The sequence below is a fragment of the Capra hircus genome, chromosome 4 (genome assembly GCF_001704415.2).
Source record: "Capra hircus breed San Clemente chromosome 4, ASM170441v1, whole genome shotgun sequence".
NCBI classification, from domain to species: domain Eukaryota; kingdom Metazoa; phylum Chordata; class Mammalia; order Artiodactyla; family Bovidae; genus Capra; species Capra hircus.
Window position 1 is genome coordinate 33,259,387 of NC_030811.1, and position 17,717 is coordinate 33,277,103.

The following is a 17,717-nucleotide window of genomic DNA, read 5'->3' on the forward strand; positions in this document are numbered from 1 at the left end:
TTATGCAAATATGGCAGGCATTTATGCAAAGCATTTTTTACCACCACACAATCTCTTTTAGTCTTCAGAATAAGATTTGAGGATAGGTATTATTATCCCCATTGTACAGGCTAACTTGATGTACAAAGAAGTTAAATATTAATAATTTGGCCAGAATTATACAGTTGGTATGCGATAGGTAGCATCTGGTGATCAGATCCAGTTCTGTCCATCTCCAGAGGCTAAGCTCCCATATCCTTTGTCACTGTGCCATGATCAAATAAATGCACCCAACTGCAGTTGATCTGAAGACAAACAGGTATGTGCATAATCATTGTGGAACATTCGTTTCATGAGGTACACAACAGTGTTACTACGTTAAAGAAATGGCCAGTGAGTGATGGCATAAAGAGACCCGCACTCATGAAGCCCACTTGCCGCGGGACATTACTGGAGACTGAAGTAGATAGACATCTATGTTGTTTTGGCCTCATATCAAAGTGTTCACTGCTTATTGCCGATGTGTCAGAATCATGACTTGAAGTTGCTACAAACAACAGCAGGCTATCGAGGCATAATGTTAATTACATATCAGCTGAGCTGGCGCAGGATGTAAACAGTCAGCCATGCCACTAAGTGATCTGTACCTGCTGGAAACATACGAGAGCCACTCTCTTAATGAGACACCATCAAAGTCTGCTCTCAGCTTAAAGAAGTGGCTCACCAGCCTATTGATGGCTGAAATATTCTGCACACCCTGCAGCAGACTGCTGTCACGTTATCTGAGAATGCCACCACTGCGGGAAGTTAGATGATCTGGGTTTAGTCTTAGGACATACACTGATGTTTGCTAATAGTAATGCAAAGTGAATAGATACACTGCTGTCAAATCAAGAAACTCATGGGGTAGCATCTCTCTGGCTTTACATTTTAAACTGATTTAAGATGTACAAACCCAAGACGCACTTGGTATAGGATAAACTCAAACCATACACAAGTCTTTGTGGCCCTCATCAGAACCCCTACCAGCACGGCCCCCTGATTTCAGTCTTTTCCCCCAATGGCCAAGTAGCCACCACTAGTAGTTTGAACTTTTAAACTTGTTTCAGTATAATCCAATCCTAATGGAATCATCCACATATATGTGTGTTTTCTGAATTGTTTTGACCTGCTTTTAAAATGCGTTATGGGATTTCCCTGGTGGTCCAGTTGACTAAGCCTCTGTTTCCAGTATAAGGGGCCTGGGTTTAATCCCTGGTCAGGGAACTAGGTCCTGCATGCTGCAATGAAGATTGAAAATCCCACATGCCACCAAGACTGACACAGCTAAATAAATTAATTAATTAAAATTAATATTTAAGATAAATAAAAAATAAAACGTTACCATGTCAGTATCTAAAAATTCACTTTATTCCTTTTAATGGATGATTGGATTCCATAATTTAGTTTAAAATAATTTACATAACAGTTCCCTGTTTTTTAAAATTTAAGTTCCTTTCTTTAATCACCAAATAATGCTGGAATATATATGCTTGATCTTTGGGCTCATGCATGTGTTAGAGTATTCCTATAGAAATGAAATTGCTTGGGCAAGACATAGATACCTATAATATGAAGTAAGATTTATAAACTTGATGACTCATGAATATTTAAATATTCACTGAAACTTTTTTTTTAATTTGTCTTTTTTTTAATAGTTAATGGTCATTATGAGTCAAGTTGCATGTATTATTTTATCTTTCAAAATGTACATAGGAAAGAAAATTGAAAATTCTTTTGGCTGTGGGAAAAAAATCTCAGAGGAAAAGGATTTTTTAAGTTTCCTTTTTTATGATAGCCTTTGTAATAATCTAGTTTTCTGTAAATGAAATAATGCATTTACTCTTCAAAATAGTTGTAAAATATATTGAAATGATCATTTACCTGTGTCTCAAGAGTTAAAATTATAAAAGAAAGTGGAATGAGAGTAGAGCTGAATTTGATAAGGAATATCTCATAAGGATCAGGAAATGATCCCAATGCCAAAATTACTCTTTTACATGTACCTTGTGTTCCTTTAAAATTTGTGTTGGTATTTTCAAGTAGAAAAATATCTGTTTCTCTTCTTTTCTAGCTCACACCTACGTGAAAGAGTAAAGACCTATGAGTGAGGAATGTGCAATATTGTAACCGTATTATTAATCTGAATTAAATGTTAATGGACTTAACTGTTTTATAAGACTCAACTTTAAAATGCTGTATGTGTATATGTTTATATGTATGCATGCATTCATATGCATTTATATGTATGCACGCATTCATATGCATATATATCTTTACACATACATGTGTAGTGTTCCTGCTGCATAATAAAGACTTGGTAAATGTGAGATAACTATTATCTCACCTTTAATTTGGGTTCCTTCTCAAACCTATATAAAACATAAAATTGATTCATATTTGAGCATCTGTGCATGTGTGCTCAGGTGTATCCGACTTTTTACATCCCTGTGGACTGTCCTCGTCCAGGGGATCTTCCTGACCCAGGGATCAAACCTGCATCTCCTGCACTGAAGGCAGATTCTTTACCATTGAGCCATTGGGGAAGCCCATATTTGAGCATCCTTGAACCAAAACCATGGTGTCATTTTTGTTCCCTTATTTTTTTCATTACCCCCATGTCAATCAGAAAATCCTGTTTTATCTACAAACAGAATAGTATCCTGCTTACATTCAGTTCTTTCCATCTTCTCTGCGATCATTCTAGTAGAAACCATTATTATCTTCACATGGATTTTCACAATAGAATCCCAGCTGTTCTCTCTGGGTCTACTTTCCACCATTCTCCTGACAATCCATTCTTCACATTGCCAGAATAATCTATTTGAAGCATAACTCAGATTGTGCCAATTTTCTGTCTAAATTCTTCCATGACTGCCTATTACAGTTAGAAAACCTCTGACCATAACCAAGGGAAAGTCCTATATATTGTCCCTGTTGTGGCCTCTAGCTTCCTCTCAGATGAGTCCTTGCCCATCGCTGAGCAGCAGCTTGACTTGTAACATTCTGCGTCCAGGTTAATTGCAGTGCCGAGAACTGGGGTTTAGCACCTCCAGGTCACCAGCCCCCTCTCTCAAATATATAATAATATGAGTTTATTTTTAAAGTGTGATTGCTACGCAAATATGCCTTTGAATTAAATCTCCCTACCTTTCTTCCTAGGACTGGGAAGCCTGGTTGTGCTGCAGTTCATGAGGTCAGACATGACTTAGTGACTAAGCATCCACCACACACCTTTCTTCCACTTGGTTGTTGCTTAGCTTCTTAAGCATCTAAAGAAATTTGAAACATTTATTCTACCTTTTACATTTATTCTACCTTTTCCCCCATGACTAGCTTGTTCTACCTCCCCACTTAGGTATCAGGTCAAATGTTACCTGAAATGGGTCTTTTTTGCCCACCCAATCTGAAGTGACTCCCTGTCACATTACCCAATTTTATATTTCTCAGAACATTTTTCTCTGATCAGAGTTATCCATCCTCATATTTATTTGTTAATTATCTCTTTATCCCTTCTAGAATATATGCTCCATGAAAATAAAGACCTTGTCTGTCTTATAATCTACTGTGAGTAGAAACTGACTAAATATTTGTTCAATAGATGAATATATGTGAGTCAGTCTGAGCACTGTTTTTAAAAAGACTGCCTTTCCTCTTTCTATTTTATACACTGATTGCTAAATCTTTTTTATGCCATTTGGTCAAGACAGTAAATATATATTCCCTTCAAATCCATCATGATCTTGAAGAATATATTCATTTTCCTTGATTAAATTAAGCTCTGGGATTTTTTTTTTTTTAATAACTCTAGCAGCACCTTTGGCCTCTGCCAAGAACATTTCCAGTTAAGGATTTTTAAGCCTTAATCTTTACTGAAATTAGACGGTGGCAGTTGCTAAGCTGCCAGCTGTTAACATGATCCCTGCAGTAGGAACCCGACATACAAACCAGAATGTGGTGGTCTCTAAGAACTCATCGTTAGCACTTACACATGTGGATACGGACAGGTGTTGAACAGGTTGGCAATTGAAAATAAAATGGGAGGTTTCCTAGATCAGATGCTGGTACCTCATGGGACCCCAGCAAATTAAGGTGCCCTGTGATGCCAAAACAACCTGATTTAACTCTGTCCTCAGATTAAAGTACGTTTATATCCCCCAGTTCTCAACAAATCCATTCCTTTTGGAGTTATTAAGAATAGATTGGGTTAAGGATATTGAATGTTTATCATGGCTCTTTCTGCTGAATGAATTTTCAGCTGCAATATAGTATATTATATAAGCTTATAAGTCAGCTTATCCCTGAAAACAAATACCAGATCAGAATAGGTCCGACCACCTGTTTCTATCTAATTCCCTGGCATGTGGAGATGGGCCAGACTGCCTTCAGCCGGAGGCACTGGGAGCATGGGGACCCCCTGGCTCCTACCATTTAGCTTTCAGCAACATATATTAGGGCTTCCCAGGTGCCACTCACTAGTGGTAAAGAACCCGCCTGCAAATGCAGGAGACATAAGAGACGCAGCTTTAATCCTTGGGTCAGAAAGATCCCCTGGAGAAGGAAATGGCAACCCACTCCAGAATTTTTGCCTGGAAAATCCCATGGACAGAGGAGCCTGGCAGGCTGCAGTCTATAGAGTCACAAAGAGTCAGACACAACTGAAGCGACTTAACACCCATGCACAGCATATATTAAAGATTAGTGCCAACTGATAATGAATTATCTCCAAGTGGGATTTCTCCAGTGTACCCTCACCCTGGATGCTGACTGCCAAACCAGCAGCTACAAGGTGTTGACACTGTTCAGAAGGGTTCACTTGATCTTATACTACAGGTGCATTGTAGGGTTTGCCTCAGTAAGGTGATTTAGCATGACCTTACAAAAGAAATGGGCAAAAGTGGAAGGCTCTTGGGGATATTAGAGGGATCAAAAGAATAAAATGCAGTGTCATTTTATGGAAACAGAACCAGGAACTAGTGAGTCAAAGGACGGTGTTCATACTTTTTGCTTCTTGAACCAAAGTATTGAAAAGCCAAACTGTACTTTTTTCAGTTGCCTCTTGGGTCAAATTCCCTAATTGTCAGTGACAGCTTTGTTGGTCGTTGGTATTTTGTTTCTCTTCCATCTGTGCTCTTCATTAAACCTCAGGGCCCAATCATCTGTGGTAAACTGCAGGACTGTTAGGTGACTTTTGAAATATTAAACAATACTGAAAGAAGGAAAAAATAAAACACGTGTTCAATACTTGTCATGTTATAAATCACCATGGTTGTCAAAAGTAGGTGATTTTTCTGAAGCTGGTGGCTTTTTTGCTTGGATGTATTTTTTCTTGGTATCTCCAAAGATTTTTAAATTGGTGCTTAAACATGTCCATCATGTTAAGAAATAATCGTGTTATTTAAAGGTAGCTAGAAATACAGTACTTAAAGCATAAAACAGCAACCGAACCTGTACTTCAAGTTATATAAAGAAAAAAGCAACATAGATTTAAGCATTTTACACCGCATAGGAAAAACAAGTAGCCTTTTGACAGGTAGTTTTAAAGCTAGATCTTAAATAGCAAGCAAATTTTTAGCACTTTAGGTACACTATGCATATCAAGCCTGGACTCTTTAATGCATGACAGCGTGAACATGACTTGTATAAAGACCTTTAGAGATGAATCTTTTTTGTTGTTTTAAGAGAATAATTTTTAAAATATATACATTGAAATATATATTCATGATAATATCCATTAGAAATAGAGGGAATAATATCTAAACTACATTTAGAGGCATCTCTGATTTTTCTTCTCATCCTCAATTTCTTGTCCCTTTATGTATTCAAATATTCAACAGGTATTTTCAATACCATGACCACTGTCTTTTTAATGGAAAGAAGCAACCCATCAGCCTGGGGTGAAGTAGACATATAAGTTGGGGAGAACCCAGTGAGGCTGGAAAGCAGAAGCCTGAGGAATGAAGGCCAACAGTCCTTAGACATTCCCAGCCTGGAAACATACAGCCTCAAAATGGGGTCAATCCTGACATCACACTTTCCTACCTATTACAGAACAAAATGTATCTCTAACCCACGATGAAATGACTCTAGAAAGACACATAAGAAGAGAGAGAGGGATGATGGATCCCTGACAGCTGGGTTTGACTTATTGGGAGACGACTGCCTATCAGGCAGGCATGGTGCTAGCTTTTCTGCAGTAGGATCTCCAGTGCTCACAAGGGCTTCCCAGGTGGTGCTAGTGGTACGGAACCCATCTGCCAATGCAGGAGACATGAGAGACGTGGGTTTGATCCCTGGGACAGGAAGATCTCCCGGAGGAAGGAGTAGCAGCCCACTCCAGTATTCTTGCCTGGAGAATCCCATGGACAGAGGAGCCTGGTGGGCTACAGTCCACTGGGAAGCAAAGAGTTGGACACGACGGAACCAACTTAGTACACAGTGCTCTCAAAGACCTGTAGAACACGTGTTATTGTTGTCTCTGTTTTATAGAAAATCAAGCTGAGCAATACAAGGGTAGAGTGAGATGTCCCAGGTCTTGTCAAACAGAAGCTGAAAAGAATAAGGAGAAGTAATTGAGGGAGAAATGAAAGTGGGACCTAGATTTGAAATGGCAGACTCATTTGTTAAACATGGTTTATCCCCCTTCACTTTCAATCAAAATACTTCCAATATTGAAATATGATTGTCTTCAGAGAGCCCTTTTCTGGATGCTTTATCAAAAATAGACTCCCTTCCCTGCCATACTCTTTACTCTGTTTTATTTTTCTTCAAAACACCTCATTCAAAACAACCCAAAATTGTTGTAGATATTGTTTATCTGTGATCCAGTCTTCTCCATATCACTGTGTGAGAATTGATATTATTTTTGTATTTTTTTCTTATTCTGATGCCGAGGATGTTATTGTATACTCAAGGCTTAGAAAAAATACACTGTAGATATTCAATAAATATTTGTTGAATGACTGAATAACAGGGAAAACTACCCATGGAAGAAGATAATAAAAATTGAAAATGGACATAAAACTACAGTTAGTTATTTGCCATTCTGACTAGTAAGAAATGAAATGCTAGTTATCACATCTCTAAAAGGTATCAAGGAAGAACCAGATGCATCTTCCTAAAAAAGACCAGAGAGAAATAGGAGCGCTCCCATCAGTCTTCAAACTATTTTGCTAATTTGCTAGATTTTACAACTCTAGGTCACTGTAAACTTTTCATCATAAGTTTAAATAGTTACAATGGAAGTAGTTTCTAAAATAAAACCATTAAATCGATCATAAACATTCTCAATCGAATTTGAATATTGTTGTGATTTTATGTACATCTCTAACCATTGCAAATTGTATACTATTAGTTTTTTCTCCTTGAATTCTTATTTCCATGACTAATCCCCAACAGAATTTTATTTTTAGGAAATAATGATTATGCATCAATGGATTTCCCTGATGGCTTAGCTCATCTGTGTAATACAGGAGACACAGGTTCAATCCCTGGGTTAGGAAGATCACCTGGAGGAGAAAATGGCAATGCACTGCAGTATTCTTGCCTGAGAAGCTCCATGGACGGAGGAGCCTGGCAGTCTACAGTCCATGGGACAGTCACAAAGGGACACAAATGAGCAACTAAGCACACATTATGCGTCAGAGTCTCTTTGATCCCTCTATCACGCTTTTCTGCAATTAAAAATGTCTACAAAATTGGAATAAAAAACTCTATGTTGGAGTCCTAAACCCCAGTTCCTTAGAATATGACCTTATTTGAAAATAGCCTTGTGTGTGTAATCAAGATGAGGTCATACCAGAGAAGGGTGTGCCCATAATCGAGTGTGACTAGTGCTCATATTAAAAAAAGAGGGCGCTTGGAAGCAGATACGCACACAGGAGAATGCAAGTGAAGATGAAGGCAGAGATGGATATGATGCCTCCACAAGCCAAGGAGTGCCAAAACTTGCCAGCAGCCTGCTACACGTGAGAAAGACAAGGAGCAAATTAGCCTCACAGCCCTTAGCAGGGACCAACCTGCTGACCCCTTAATATTTCAGCTTCTAGCCTCTAGCACTTCAAGACAATAAATTTCTGTTGTTTAAGCCAAATAAAATAAAGATCCAGAGAGCAGAGGGAGCCAATATAAATAATAACACAGGAAGGCCCCAAATCCCCTTTCCCTAAAAAATCTTTGTTATTAAATCTTTTTCTCCTAAACTCCCAGATTTATTTCCCCTTGTCCCTCTGTTTGAAAAAACCAAGTCAGTCAAACTGCCTCACCTGAAGAAAAATAAAAGTCAAGGGCTTCGCTGGTGGCGCAGTGGTGAAGAATCCGCCTGCCAATGCAGGAGACACAGGTTCAATCCCTGGTCCTGGAAAATCCCACATGCTGTGGGGTGGCTAAGTCCCTGTGCCACAACTACCGAGTCTGTGTTCTAGAGCCCAGGAGCCACAGCTTCTGAAGCCTGCGTGCTGCAGTTACTGAAGCTCACACGTCCTAGGGCCCATACTCCACAAGAGAATCGACCACAACGAGAAGCCTGCACACCGCAGCTAGAGAGTAGCCTCTGCTTGCTGCAACTCGAAAAAATCTTGAGCAGCAACAGAGACTCAGCACGGCCAAACACAATTGTTTTTAAAACAAGAAGAGTAAATGAAAATTCCTATGACCAGAAGGCTTTAAGTATTAAAAATCTGTTTTGTATTGAAGTATAACTGCAATTATAAGTAGCACACAGTTTATGAAAACATATAAGTAATTGAAGAATAATTATTAAGGTTAAATTTGACTGGAAATGCCTATGTTAATGAGCTGGCTATAGCTTCCCTTCCCAGTTTACCTGTGAATGACTTATTTATTCTATAATGAGAAAGGGTTTCACAGTAATTCCTTTTTTGTTTTCCCAGATATGAGCATTTCCAAGATATTTTCTTATAACTTTCCAAAATGTGAACATGGGGAAGCCTGGCTTATCTAAATAAACACATGGGAACAGAACCTTTGTCACAGTGATCTCTCTCACTGTCTCAAAATTTTTTTCTAATTCCTGAGTTAGATGACCCATAAAGTGATATATCTTATTATTTTTAATATTTGGTCATTTTATAACTAGGAGGTTAATTCAAGAAGGCTTTAGAATTAGAGCCTTCTACGGTTATACTGAAAACAAAAAATTATGGAAACCATGTTACTTTCAAAATATGTTGTTTTGCCTCTGATTATAAAGAACCATACAGTTGCAACAGGAAGAATGTCTCTCAAAACCTCACTATCATTTGTAAAACAGCTAGCTAGTGGAAATCCGCTGTATAGCACACGGAGCTCAGCTAGGTCACTGGATGGGTAGGACTGGGGAAGAAAGTCCTAAAGGGAGGCAATATATGTATACTTATAGCTGATACACTTCATTGTATGGAAGAAACCAATGCAACATTGTAGAGCAACCATACCCCAATTTAAAAAATCGCTGCATAAATGCCTGCTAAAGAATGAAAATTGGGTTAGAGAGAGCTGTTAGTTTCTACTTGCTTTCAAGCTTGAGGCTGAAGAGGTGAATTCTATCACTACTTCAGTGGGAAACTACAAGGAATCAGTGAGGCTCTCCTATCATTTGGCAAATAGCAGACTTTGAAAATCTGTTTGTTCAAGGATAGATTTAAAAGGCAGTGTCGGAGAGACAAAGGGAGACCTATGAAGAGATTCTATAATATTGAAATAAATATATTGATTTTATTTTTTAAATTTATGAAAAACGTGGTCTCTATTGAAAAGTTTGCAAAACTGAGGCGTTGTCTGAGATTAATAAAAGAGTTCTGGGAGAAATCAGAAGGATTAAAACTAAAAACAGCAGCTAATTGATGCCACATTTTAGGTAGTGATGTACCGAAGAAGGAGCTTCCCAGGTAGCTCAGTGATAAAGAACCCACCTGCCAATGCAGGAGACATAAGAGACTTGGATTTGATCCCTGGGTCAGGAAGATGCCCTGGAGAAGGAAGTGGCGACCTACTCCAGTATTCCAGCCTGGAAATCCCATGGCCAGAGGAGCCTGGCATGAGTCAGATACAGCTGAGCAACTGAGCATACACACAAGTGCAGAATGACCACTGCTTCAAAGTCAGTTCTATAGAAGAAGAAAAGTTACCGAAAGACAAATCATTTTTTTTATTGAATATAACTTGCATATAGTATATAACTCCCTTACATAACTTTCACAAAATCTGAAGTTTACATATTGTTATAATTACTTATTTCATACGCCTATAACATTTTAGGAATCATTTTTCATGTTTTTCTTTGAGTCACGTGTGAACTGAAAGCTGCTCACAATGGCAGATACTAAGGAAGGAAAGCAAGTATCCAATAAAATAAACATATGCTTTTCTAAGTGTGAAGAGAAGAGGACAAAACAGATGAACAGAGCAGACATAAGAATAAAAGTAAAAAATACAAAAGAAACATTTTGTGAAATTTGAAAGATATTAGTCTGCAGATACACAGACTTCCCACATTTCAGGAAGTTTAGTGAAAACAGGTTTTCATCTAAACATTTCTTTCAAAATATTTTTTTCAATTAAGGTTGTGTATGTTGCTTCAGATATCTCCTTAACACTGAACTGTAGAAGTCAGGAGAGTTACAGCTACAGAGAATTAATGGGAAATTTTATGACTTGAGAATTCAATATACCTCCAAGAAGTTGTTCATGAATAAAAGCACTGGAAAAAAATATTGGGTTGGCCAACCCATTCAGGTTTTTCTATAACAACATCTTACCAGAAAAAGTTAAACCAACCTTTTGGCCAAACCCAGTATTATAATATGGGCGGAGATTCAGACAATATACATTTCACTTTCCTAAAAATATTTAAAGGGAATTTCTGATATTTGAAATGTAAATGAGTGTGCAGTGCTGTGCTTAGTTGCTCGGTTGTGTCCGACTCTTTGCAACCCCATGGACTGTAGCCCGTCCATGCTCCTCTTCTCTTGGGATTCTCCAGGCAAAAATACTGGAGGGGTTGCCATGCCCTCCTCCAGGGGATCTTCCCAACCCAGGGATCGAACCCAGGTGTCCCATATTCTTTACTGTCTAAGCTACCAGGGAATCTTCCTGACCAGAAATCAAGTAAATAAGTTGTAGTATCTCAGAAATAGCAAACTTAAAATATAGAAGAATTAAAGAGCATAATGTTAAGAAACAAAGGTAGCTACATCTAAATTACTGTTACAAAATATTTTGACTCAAAGAAAAACTTGGGAAATTATTCCTATAGTAGGTTATAGGCTTATGAAGTAATTAAGTAATTATAACAGTATGTGAAATGTAAACACCAGATTTTGTGAAAGTTATATAAGGAAGTTATATACTGTATGTAAGTTATATACAGTAAAAAAATGATTTGTCTTACAGTAGGTAAAGAAAATATAGGGTCAATGATGCCTTTGAAAACTTGTAAAGTAACTGGTAGAGATTAAAAATAGGATGCCAAGGAACTTTTAGTAACCATATAGCAGAAGACAGAAATATATATGTAAAATTCATATGTATATATGCATTTTTAGTTTAAATGAGTTAAATGGACCTAGTGACAGATTCTTGGAATGGAATAAAAACCAAAATCCACATGTGAGATGTACCACAGAGAAAAGGCTAAAACACAGAAAGAAAGTAGGATGACAGTGTTAAATTCAGACCAAGTTAAATTTAAGAGGATGATTAAATATATGAAAGGATTATACTTTTATATCAATTACAGACATAAACATTACTATAAAACAAATGAGGGTGATTTATCAAATATATACCTGAGAGAAGATAAATAATAAACAGATAATGCCTCAACTGGTTTGCTGCTCAACTCGCTTTCCTCTCTCTCCCATTACCATTAGTAGTCTTTGATTGTAGATCCTTAGACATACTGACTGTCTTACACCTATCTTAATAGTAGCTTTGCCAGAATTTGAGGCAATTAGCTTGTTATTTGGGCTTCCATGGTGGCTCACATGGTAAAGAATCTGCCTGCGATGCAGGAGACCTGGGTTCAGTCCCTGGGTGGGAAAATCCCCTGGAGGAGGGGCATGGCAGCCCACTCCAGTATTCTTGCCTGGAGAATCCCATGGACAGAGGACCCCGGCGGGCTGTAGTCTGTGGGGTCGCAATGAGTCGGACACGACTGAGCACCTAAGCACACAGAGCGCAGCTTGTTGTTTGGGAATACAGTTGTTTGCAAGTTCCAGAATGTGAGTTTTAGTGTGATACATTGGAAGGACTACTTGCTAGATTCTGGAGACTTGTGTTCTCCATTCCAGATAGCATTCTCTTTCTGGGTGACCTTAGGAAAATCAGTTTCCGCATCTGTGAACTTTGTAGTTAAAATTGCAATCTCAAGGGTTCATACATACATAACCCTCATCCCTCAATAGCAGTATGTTTCAGAGAATAATCTTATGTTTTCTTTTCAGTGAAGCTTAGCTCTGGGAGTAGATACTTGATTTAGTGAGAAATCATAGTCTCTAGTTTCCAATGTATTATTTTAAAATCCTCACCACATAATTGAAATCTGTAATTCCAGTAAATGTGACAATATTTTGTTCCATTGGTCAATTTTTACTAATTAAATAAATACCTTGCAGAATGTTATGACAGTACTCTCAAAAAGTAAACCTGTAATGTTGAAAAATACAACAATCGTATGTATTATTATATAATATGTATCTGATATACATGTGGAATTTGGAATGAAATTATACATTTTATTATGTCCAGTTTCAAAGCTGCTTACTATTTTTTGTCCAATCAGCTTTCAGTTTGCAGTACATTTTATTATATTGGTCTCTTTTCTCTAAGTAGAAATGCATGAAAGATAGAAAGATAACGTTACTTAAATGAACCAGATATTTTTGAGAAGGTTAAGAATTTCTTTTAAAATGTGAATAATCACTCCCTAAATAGTTGTTTCCAAAATTATTTTTTGCTTCATTATTTGTTGTTTCATTTTATTTTTCCTGAATTTTCTTAGCATTTTGATGACCTTATGGTGAGAAAGTAAATTCAGTGACCTATAAGTTCAGTTCAGTTCAGTCTCTCAGTTGTGTTCAACTTTTTGCGACCCCATGAACCACAGCACATCAGACCTCCCTGTCCATCACCAACTCTCAGAGTCCACCCAAACCCATGTCCATTGGGTCAGTGATGCCATCCAACCATCTCATCTTCTGTCGTCCCCTTCTCCTCCTGCCCTCAATCTTTCCCAGCATCAGGGTCTTTTCCACTGAGCCAGCTCTTCGCATCAGGTGGCCAAAGTATTGGAGTTTCAGCTTCAACATCAGTCCTTCCAATGAACACCCAGGACTGATCTCCCTTAGGGTAGACTGGTTGGATCTCCTTGCAGTCCAAGGGACTTTCAAGAATCTTCTCCAGCACCACAGTTTAAAAGCATCAATTCTTCTGCGCTCAGCTTTCTTTATAGTCCAACTCTCACATCCATACATGACCACTGGAAAACCCATAGCCTTGACTAGATAATCTTTGTTGACAAAGTAATGTCTCTGCTTTTTAATATGCTGTTTTAGGTTGGTCATAACTTTCTTTCCAAGGATTAAGCATCTTTTAATTTCATGGCTACAATCACTATCTGCAGTGATTTTGGAGCCCCCCAAAATAAAGTCTGACACTGTTTCCACTGTTTCCCTATCTATTTCCCATGAAGTGATGGGACTGGATGCCATGATCTTCGTTTTCTGAATGTTGAGCTTTAAGCCAACTTTTTCACTCTCCTCTTTCACTTTCATCAAGAGGCTTTTTAGTTCCTCTTCACTTTCTGCCATAAGGGTGGTGTCATCTGCATATCTGAGGTTATTGATATTTCTCCCAGCAATCTTGATTCCAGCTTGTGCTTCTTCCAGCACAGCGTTTCTCATGATGTACTCTGCATGTAAGTTAAATAAGCAGGGTGATAATATACAGCCTTGACGTACTCCTTTTCCTATTTGGAACCAGTCTGTTGTTCCATGTCCAGTTCTAACTGTTGCTTCCTGACTTGCATACAGATTTCTCAGGAGGCAGGTCAGGTGGTCTGGTATTCCCATCTCTTTCAGAATTGTCCACAATCCAAGAGTAGCAAGAACCATAAGTGTCTCAAGTTATTAGATTCACTGTTCCCAAACCTAGCTTTGGGTGTTTTTCCAAATTAGAAGAAGTCTTCTTATAAAGGAATTCATACTCTTTGAGAAAAACTATAAACAGTGATGGAGAAGGAAATGGCAACCCACTCCAGTATTCTTGCCTGGAGAATCCCATGGAAGGAGGAGCCTAGTTGGCTACAGTCCTTGAGGTCACAAAGAGTTGGACACGACTGAGCGACTTCACTCATAAATACTGGAAAAAAAAAAAAAACTTTAAATGACCTATAATTGTATTCTGCAGTAATAACTACTGTTCACATGTATGAATAGTGTTTACCCAAAAAAGTACACTCTACATTTTCTTAAATCTTCTCTTTATGTTGTAATACATCTTAGAAATAATAAAGAATTGTGCTGCTAGGGACATCAGGGTGCATGTATCCTTTTGAATTAGTGAGGTTTTTTATTTTTCAGATATATACCCAAGTGTGGAATTTTGGGTCACATGGTAGTTCTATCTTTAGTTTTTTTGTGAAGCCTCCGTGCTGTTTTCCATGGTGACTACACCAATTTATATTCCCAGCAACAGTGTAGAAGAGTTCCTCTTCTCTAACATTTGTTGTTTGTGATCTTTTGATACTAGCCATTTTGACAGGTGTGAAGCGATACCTCATTGTGGTTTTGCTTTGCAGTTCCCTGTTGACTAGAGGTATTGAGCATCTTTTCATGTGCCCATTGGCCATCTGTATGTCTTCTCTGGAAAAACGTCTATTCAAGTCTTCTGCCCATGTTTTTAATAGGGTGACTTGGATTTTTGGTATTCAGTTGTATGAGCTATTTATATATGTTGTATATAAATCCCTTATTGGTCATTTGCAAATATCTTCTTCTGCTCACTAGGTTGTCTTCATTTCATGTTGATAGATAATTTCCTTTGCTGTCTGAAACCTTGTAAGTTTAATTAGGTCCCATTTGCTTATTTTTGCTTTCATTTCTTTTGCTTTAGGAGATAGATCCGAAAAATACATTGCTATGGTTTATATCAAAGGGTGTTCTGCTTGTGTTTTCCTCTAAAAGTTTTATGGCCCCAAATTTATATTTAATATGACTATTTTTTAATGGCTCTTCTGTTAATAGTTCATAAAATTTTGGCCAGAAGGTCATCAAGTTGGGAAATGCTGGATCATAGACATAAAAGACCTAACTATAAACGGATAAACAAAAAGTGCTTTAATCTCTGAGCAAGGTTTTAAAAAATGCTAACATTTAATAACATATGCAAATTTTATGTTATGGTTTTAAACTTGGGCAGTCTTCTGATAAAAAAACTAAAAGATAAATTTAATGCAACCAATATGTAAACTTTTTTGTCATGCAGGTTAGCCAATACACCTTTGCTATGTGCAGTTATAGAGAAAAAAAGTCTGAGCCTCAAGAATTAATGCAGCTTGAAGGATACACTGTGGATTACACAGATCCCCACCCAGGTAATTCCTAGTTGAATCACTTGCCATGCCTCTTCTGTATTCATGAAATTCTCCTAAATATCCTGTGTCTATTTTCCATTCAAACTCCATTCAGTAAATGGAACATATTTCATTCATATACCTAGCTAGATAAGGCTTGATGGGATTTAAATTATATCTTTATGAGGCTACTTAGTTTTAACCATAACTCACCATCTCTGTTAACTTAGTGAAAGGATGAAATATCTGAAAGATACTATAATATGGAAATTGTAGGATAGGTATCAGCAATGCTTGCAGAAACTTCTTTACTGAAAAGCAAAAAGGTACAAGAGACAGAAATAGGGAAAGAAATGGCTAATGAAATACTACCGTAAATTATATTCTACTAATTTTCTCCCCAACAATGGATACTTATATTTCTCTCCTCCCTCCTAATGTATTAATGCTGAGTATAGTGCTGGATACTCAGTGTCTGAGATTAATGAGTGAGTGAGTAAATGAATGATTATGTGGAGATTAATAAAATTAATAAGCAAGGTAAAGAAATATATGTATTTCCCTGGTGTCTTAGTGCTAAAGAATCCACCTGCCAATGAAGAAAATGCAAATTTTGATCTCTGGGTCAGGAAGATCACCTGGAGAAGGAAAAGGAAACCCACTCCAGTATTTTTGCCTGGAAAAACCCCATGAACAGAGGAGCAGGCTACAGTCATGGGGTCGCAAGAGTCAGACATGACTTCACGACTAAAAAATAAAAAAGAAATACATGTATCTGCTAATAAATAGAATAAGAAATTAATATAGAGAGATGAAAAAAGAGTCAGTGATTATATCCACTAGTAAATCACTTAAAATCCAAAATATCTTCCCTGTGAAAGAGTTTTGCAAAAGTAAAATACTGTACAATGTAAATATCATTTTAGTCTTACCTGTATTGTTTTTGACTAAACTAGTCATATCTGTTTCCTACATATAGAATGAGAAATGTGCTAACAGATAAGGAGTGTCTTCTCTGGCATGAAATACCAGACTTTGCTATGAATTATTGTGTGTGTGGCAGAACTCTGCTATATTATGAACTGTTTCCTAGCCTATTTTTAATTTCCAAAGTGATATGGAAGTATAAATCTTTCTCATATCATTTCCCTTCAATTCTTCAATTGTGGATATGATTCAAAGGCATTGAGCTGCAAATAGCAGATCAGTTCTTTTCCATGAGACCATTTAATGAACGAGGCTAAAATCTGCCAACTGTGCGAATTTTTACCAATTTTTTTTTTCCTCCACAGGCCTTCAGGGTGGGCATATGTTCTTCAATGCTGTTAAAGAAGGAGACACTGTAATATTTGCCAGTGACGATGAACAGGATAGAATACTGTGGGTACAAGCCATGTACAGGGCCACTGGACAGTCATATAAACCTATTCCTGCAATTCAAGCCCAGAAGCCGAATCCTAAAGGAGGAAGTCTCCATGCAGATGCTCAACTTTGTAAGTTTTGTTGAAAAATAATTTGATTATCAATTAGTAACCTTAGTAAGATATAAAATTGTCTGAGTCAAATCTGCTCAGTATTATGGTTTGCATCATTACCTGATTCCTAATTGAATAAAAATAGTTCATTTTAGTAGTCATAGAATAAGTTATCTAGCTTTTCGCACAAACCTGGAGTAAATGATGCGTGTGGTTTTCAGTCATGAATTTGCCAGGCCTTGGGGTGTCTCTGGGAATCTCAAACGCATAAGAGAAAGTTTATTTAAACTTAGTGTAATTTTTAACTTATATATGTTCTTTTGAAATGGGAAACATATTGCAAAATCAAATTGGCATTGATAAGATTCCAGAACACCAAAACGATGAACTGTCGCTTTTTAGAGTTGTTCTTAACAAACCAAGAGAATACTAGGCCTATTTTCTGATGTAAGTCAGGAAAACAGAAGTCATCAAGGCAACTTTCTTTTTCTAAATACTTTTATATTCATGTCACTTTCTGTATGCTAATTCAAATCATTATCAACTCAATTATTTGTTTTAATTTGTAAGTAATTGCAAATTATGTAATAATGATAGAAACAGTTCCAAACATAGCTTTAGTAATCATTAAACCAAATGTTTTAACTTGTTGT

The 17,717-nt window shown here is 37.3% G+C and overlaps 1 protein-coding gene across 19 annotated transcripts in view; it reads left to right on the forward strand.

Moving 5' to 3' along the window:
• Positions 1-17,717, forward strand: part of CADPS2 (calcium dependent secretion activator 2) — a 569,431-nt gene that overhangs the window by 372,025 nt on the left and 179,689 nt on the right. For all 19 annotated transcript variants that reach the window (XM_018046978.1, XM_013963420.2, XM_013963421.2 and 16 more), the window contains exons 10-11: positions 15,502-15,610; positions 16,882-17,082. In XM_018046978.1, the coding sequence (XP_017902467.1) occupies positions 15,502-15,610; positions 16,882-17,082 (310 nt within the window). The remainder of the gene's footprint in view (positions 1-15,501; positions 15,611-16,881; positions 17,083-17,717) is intronic.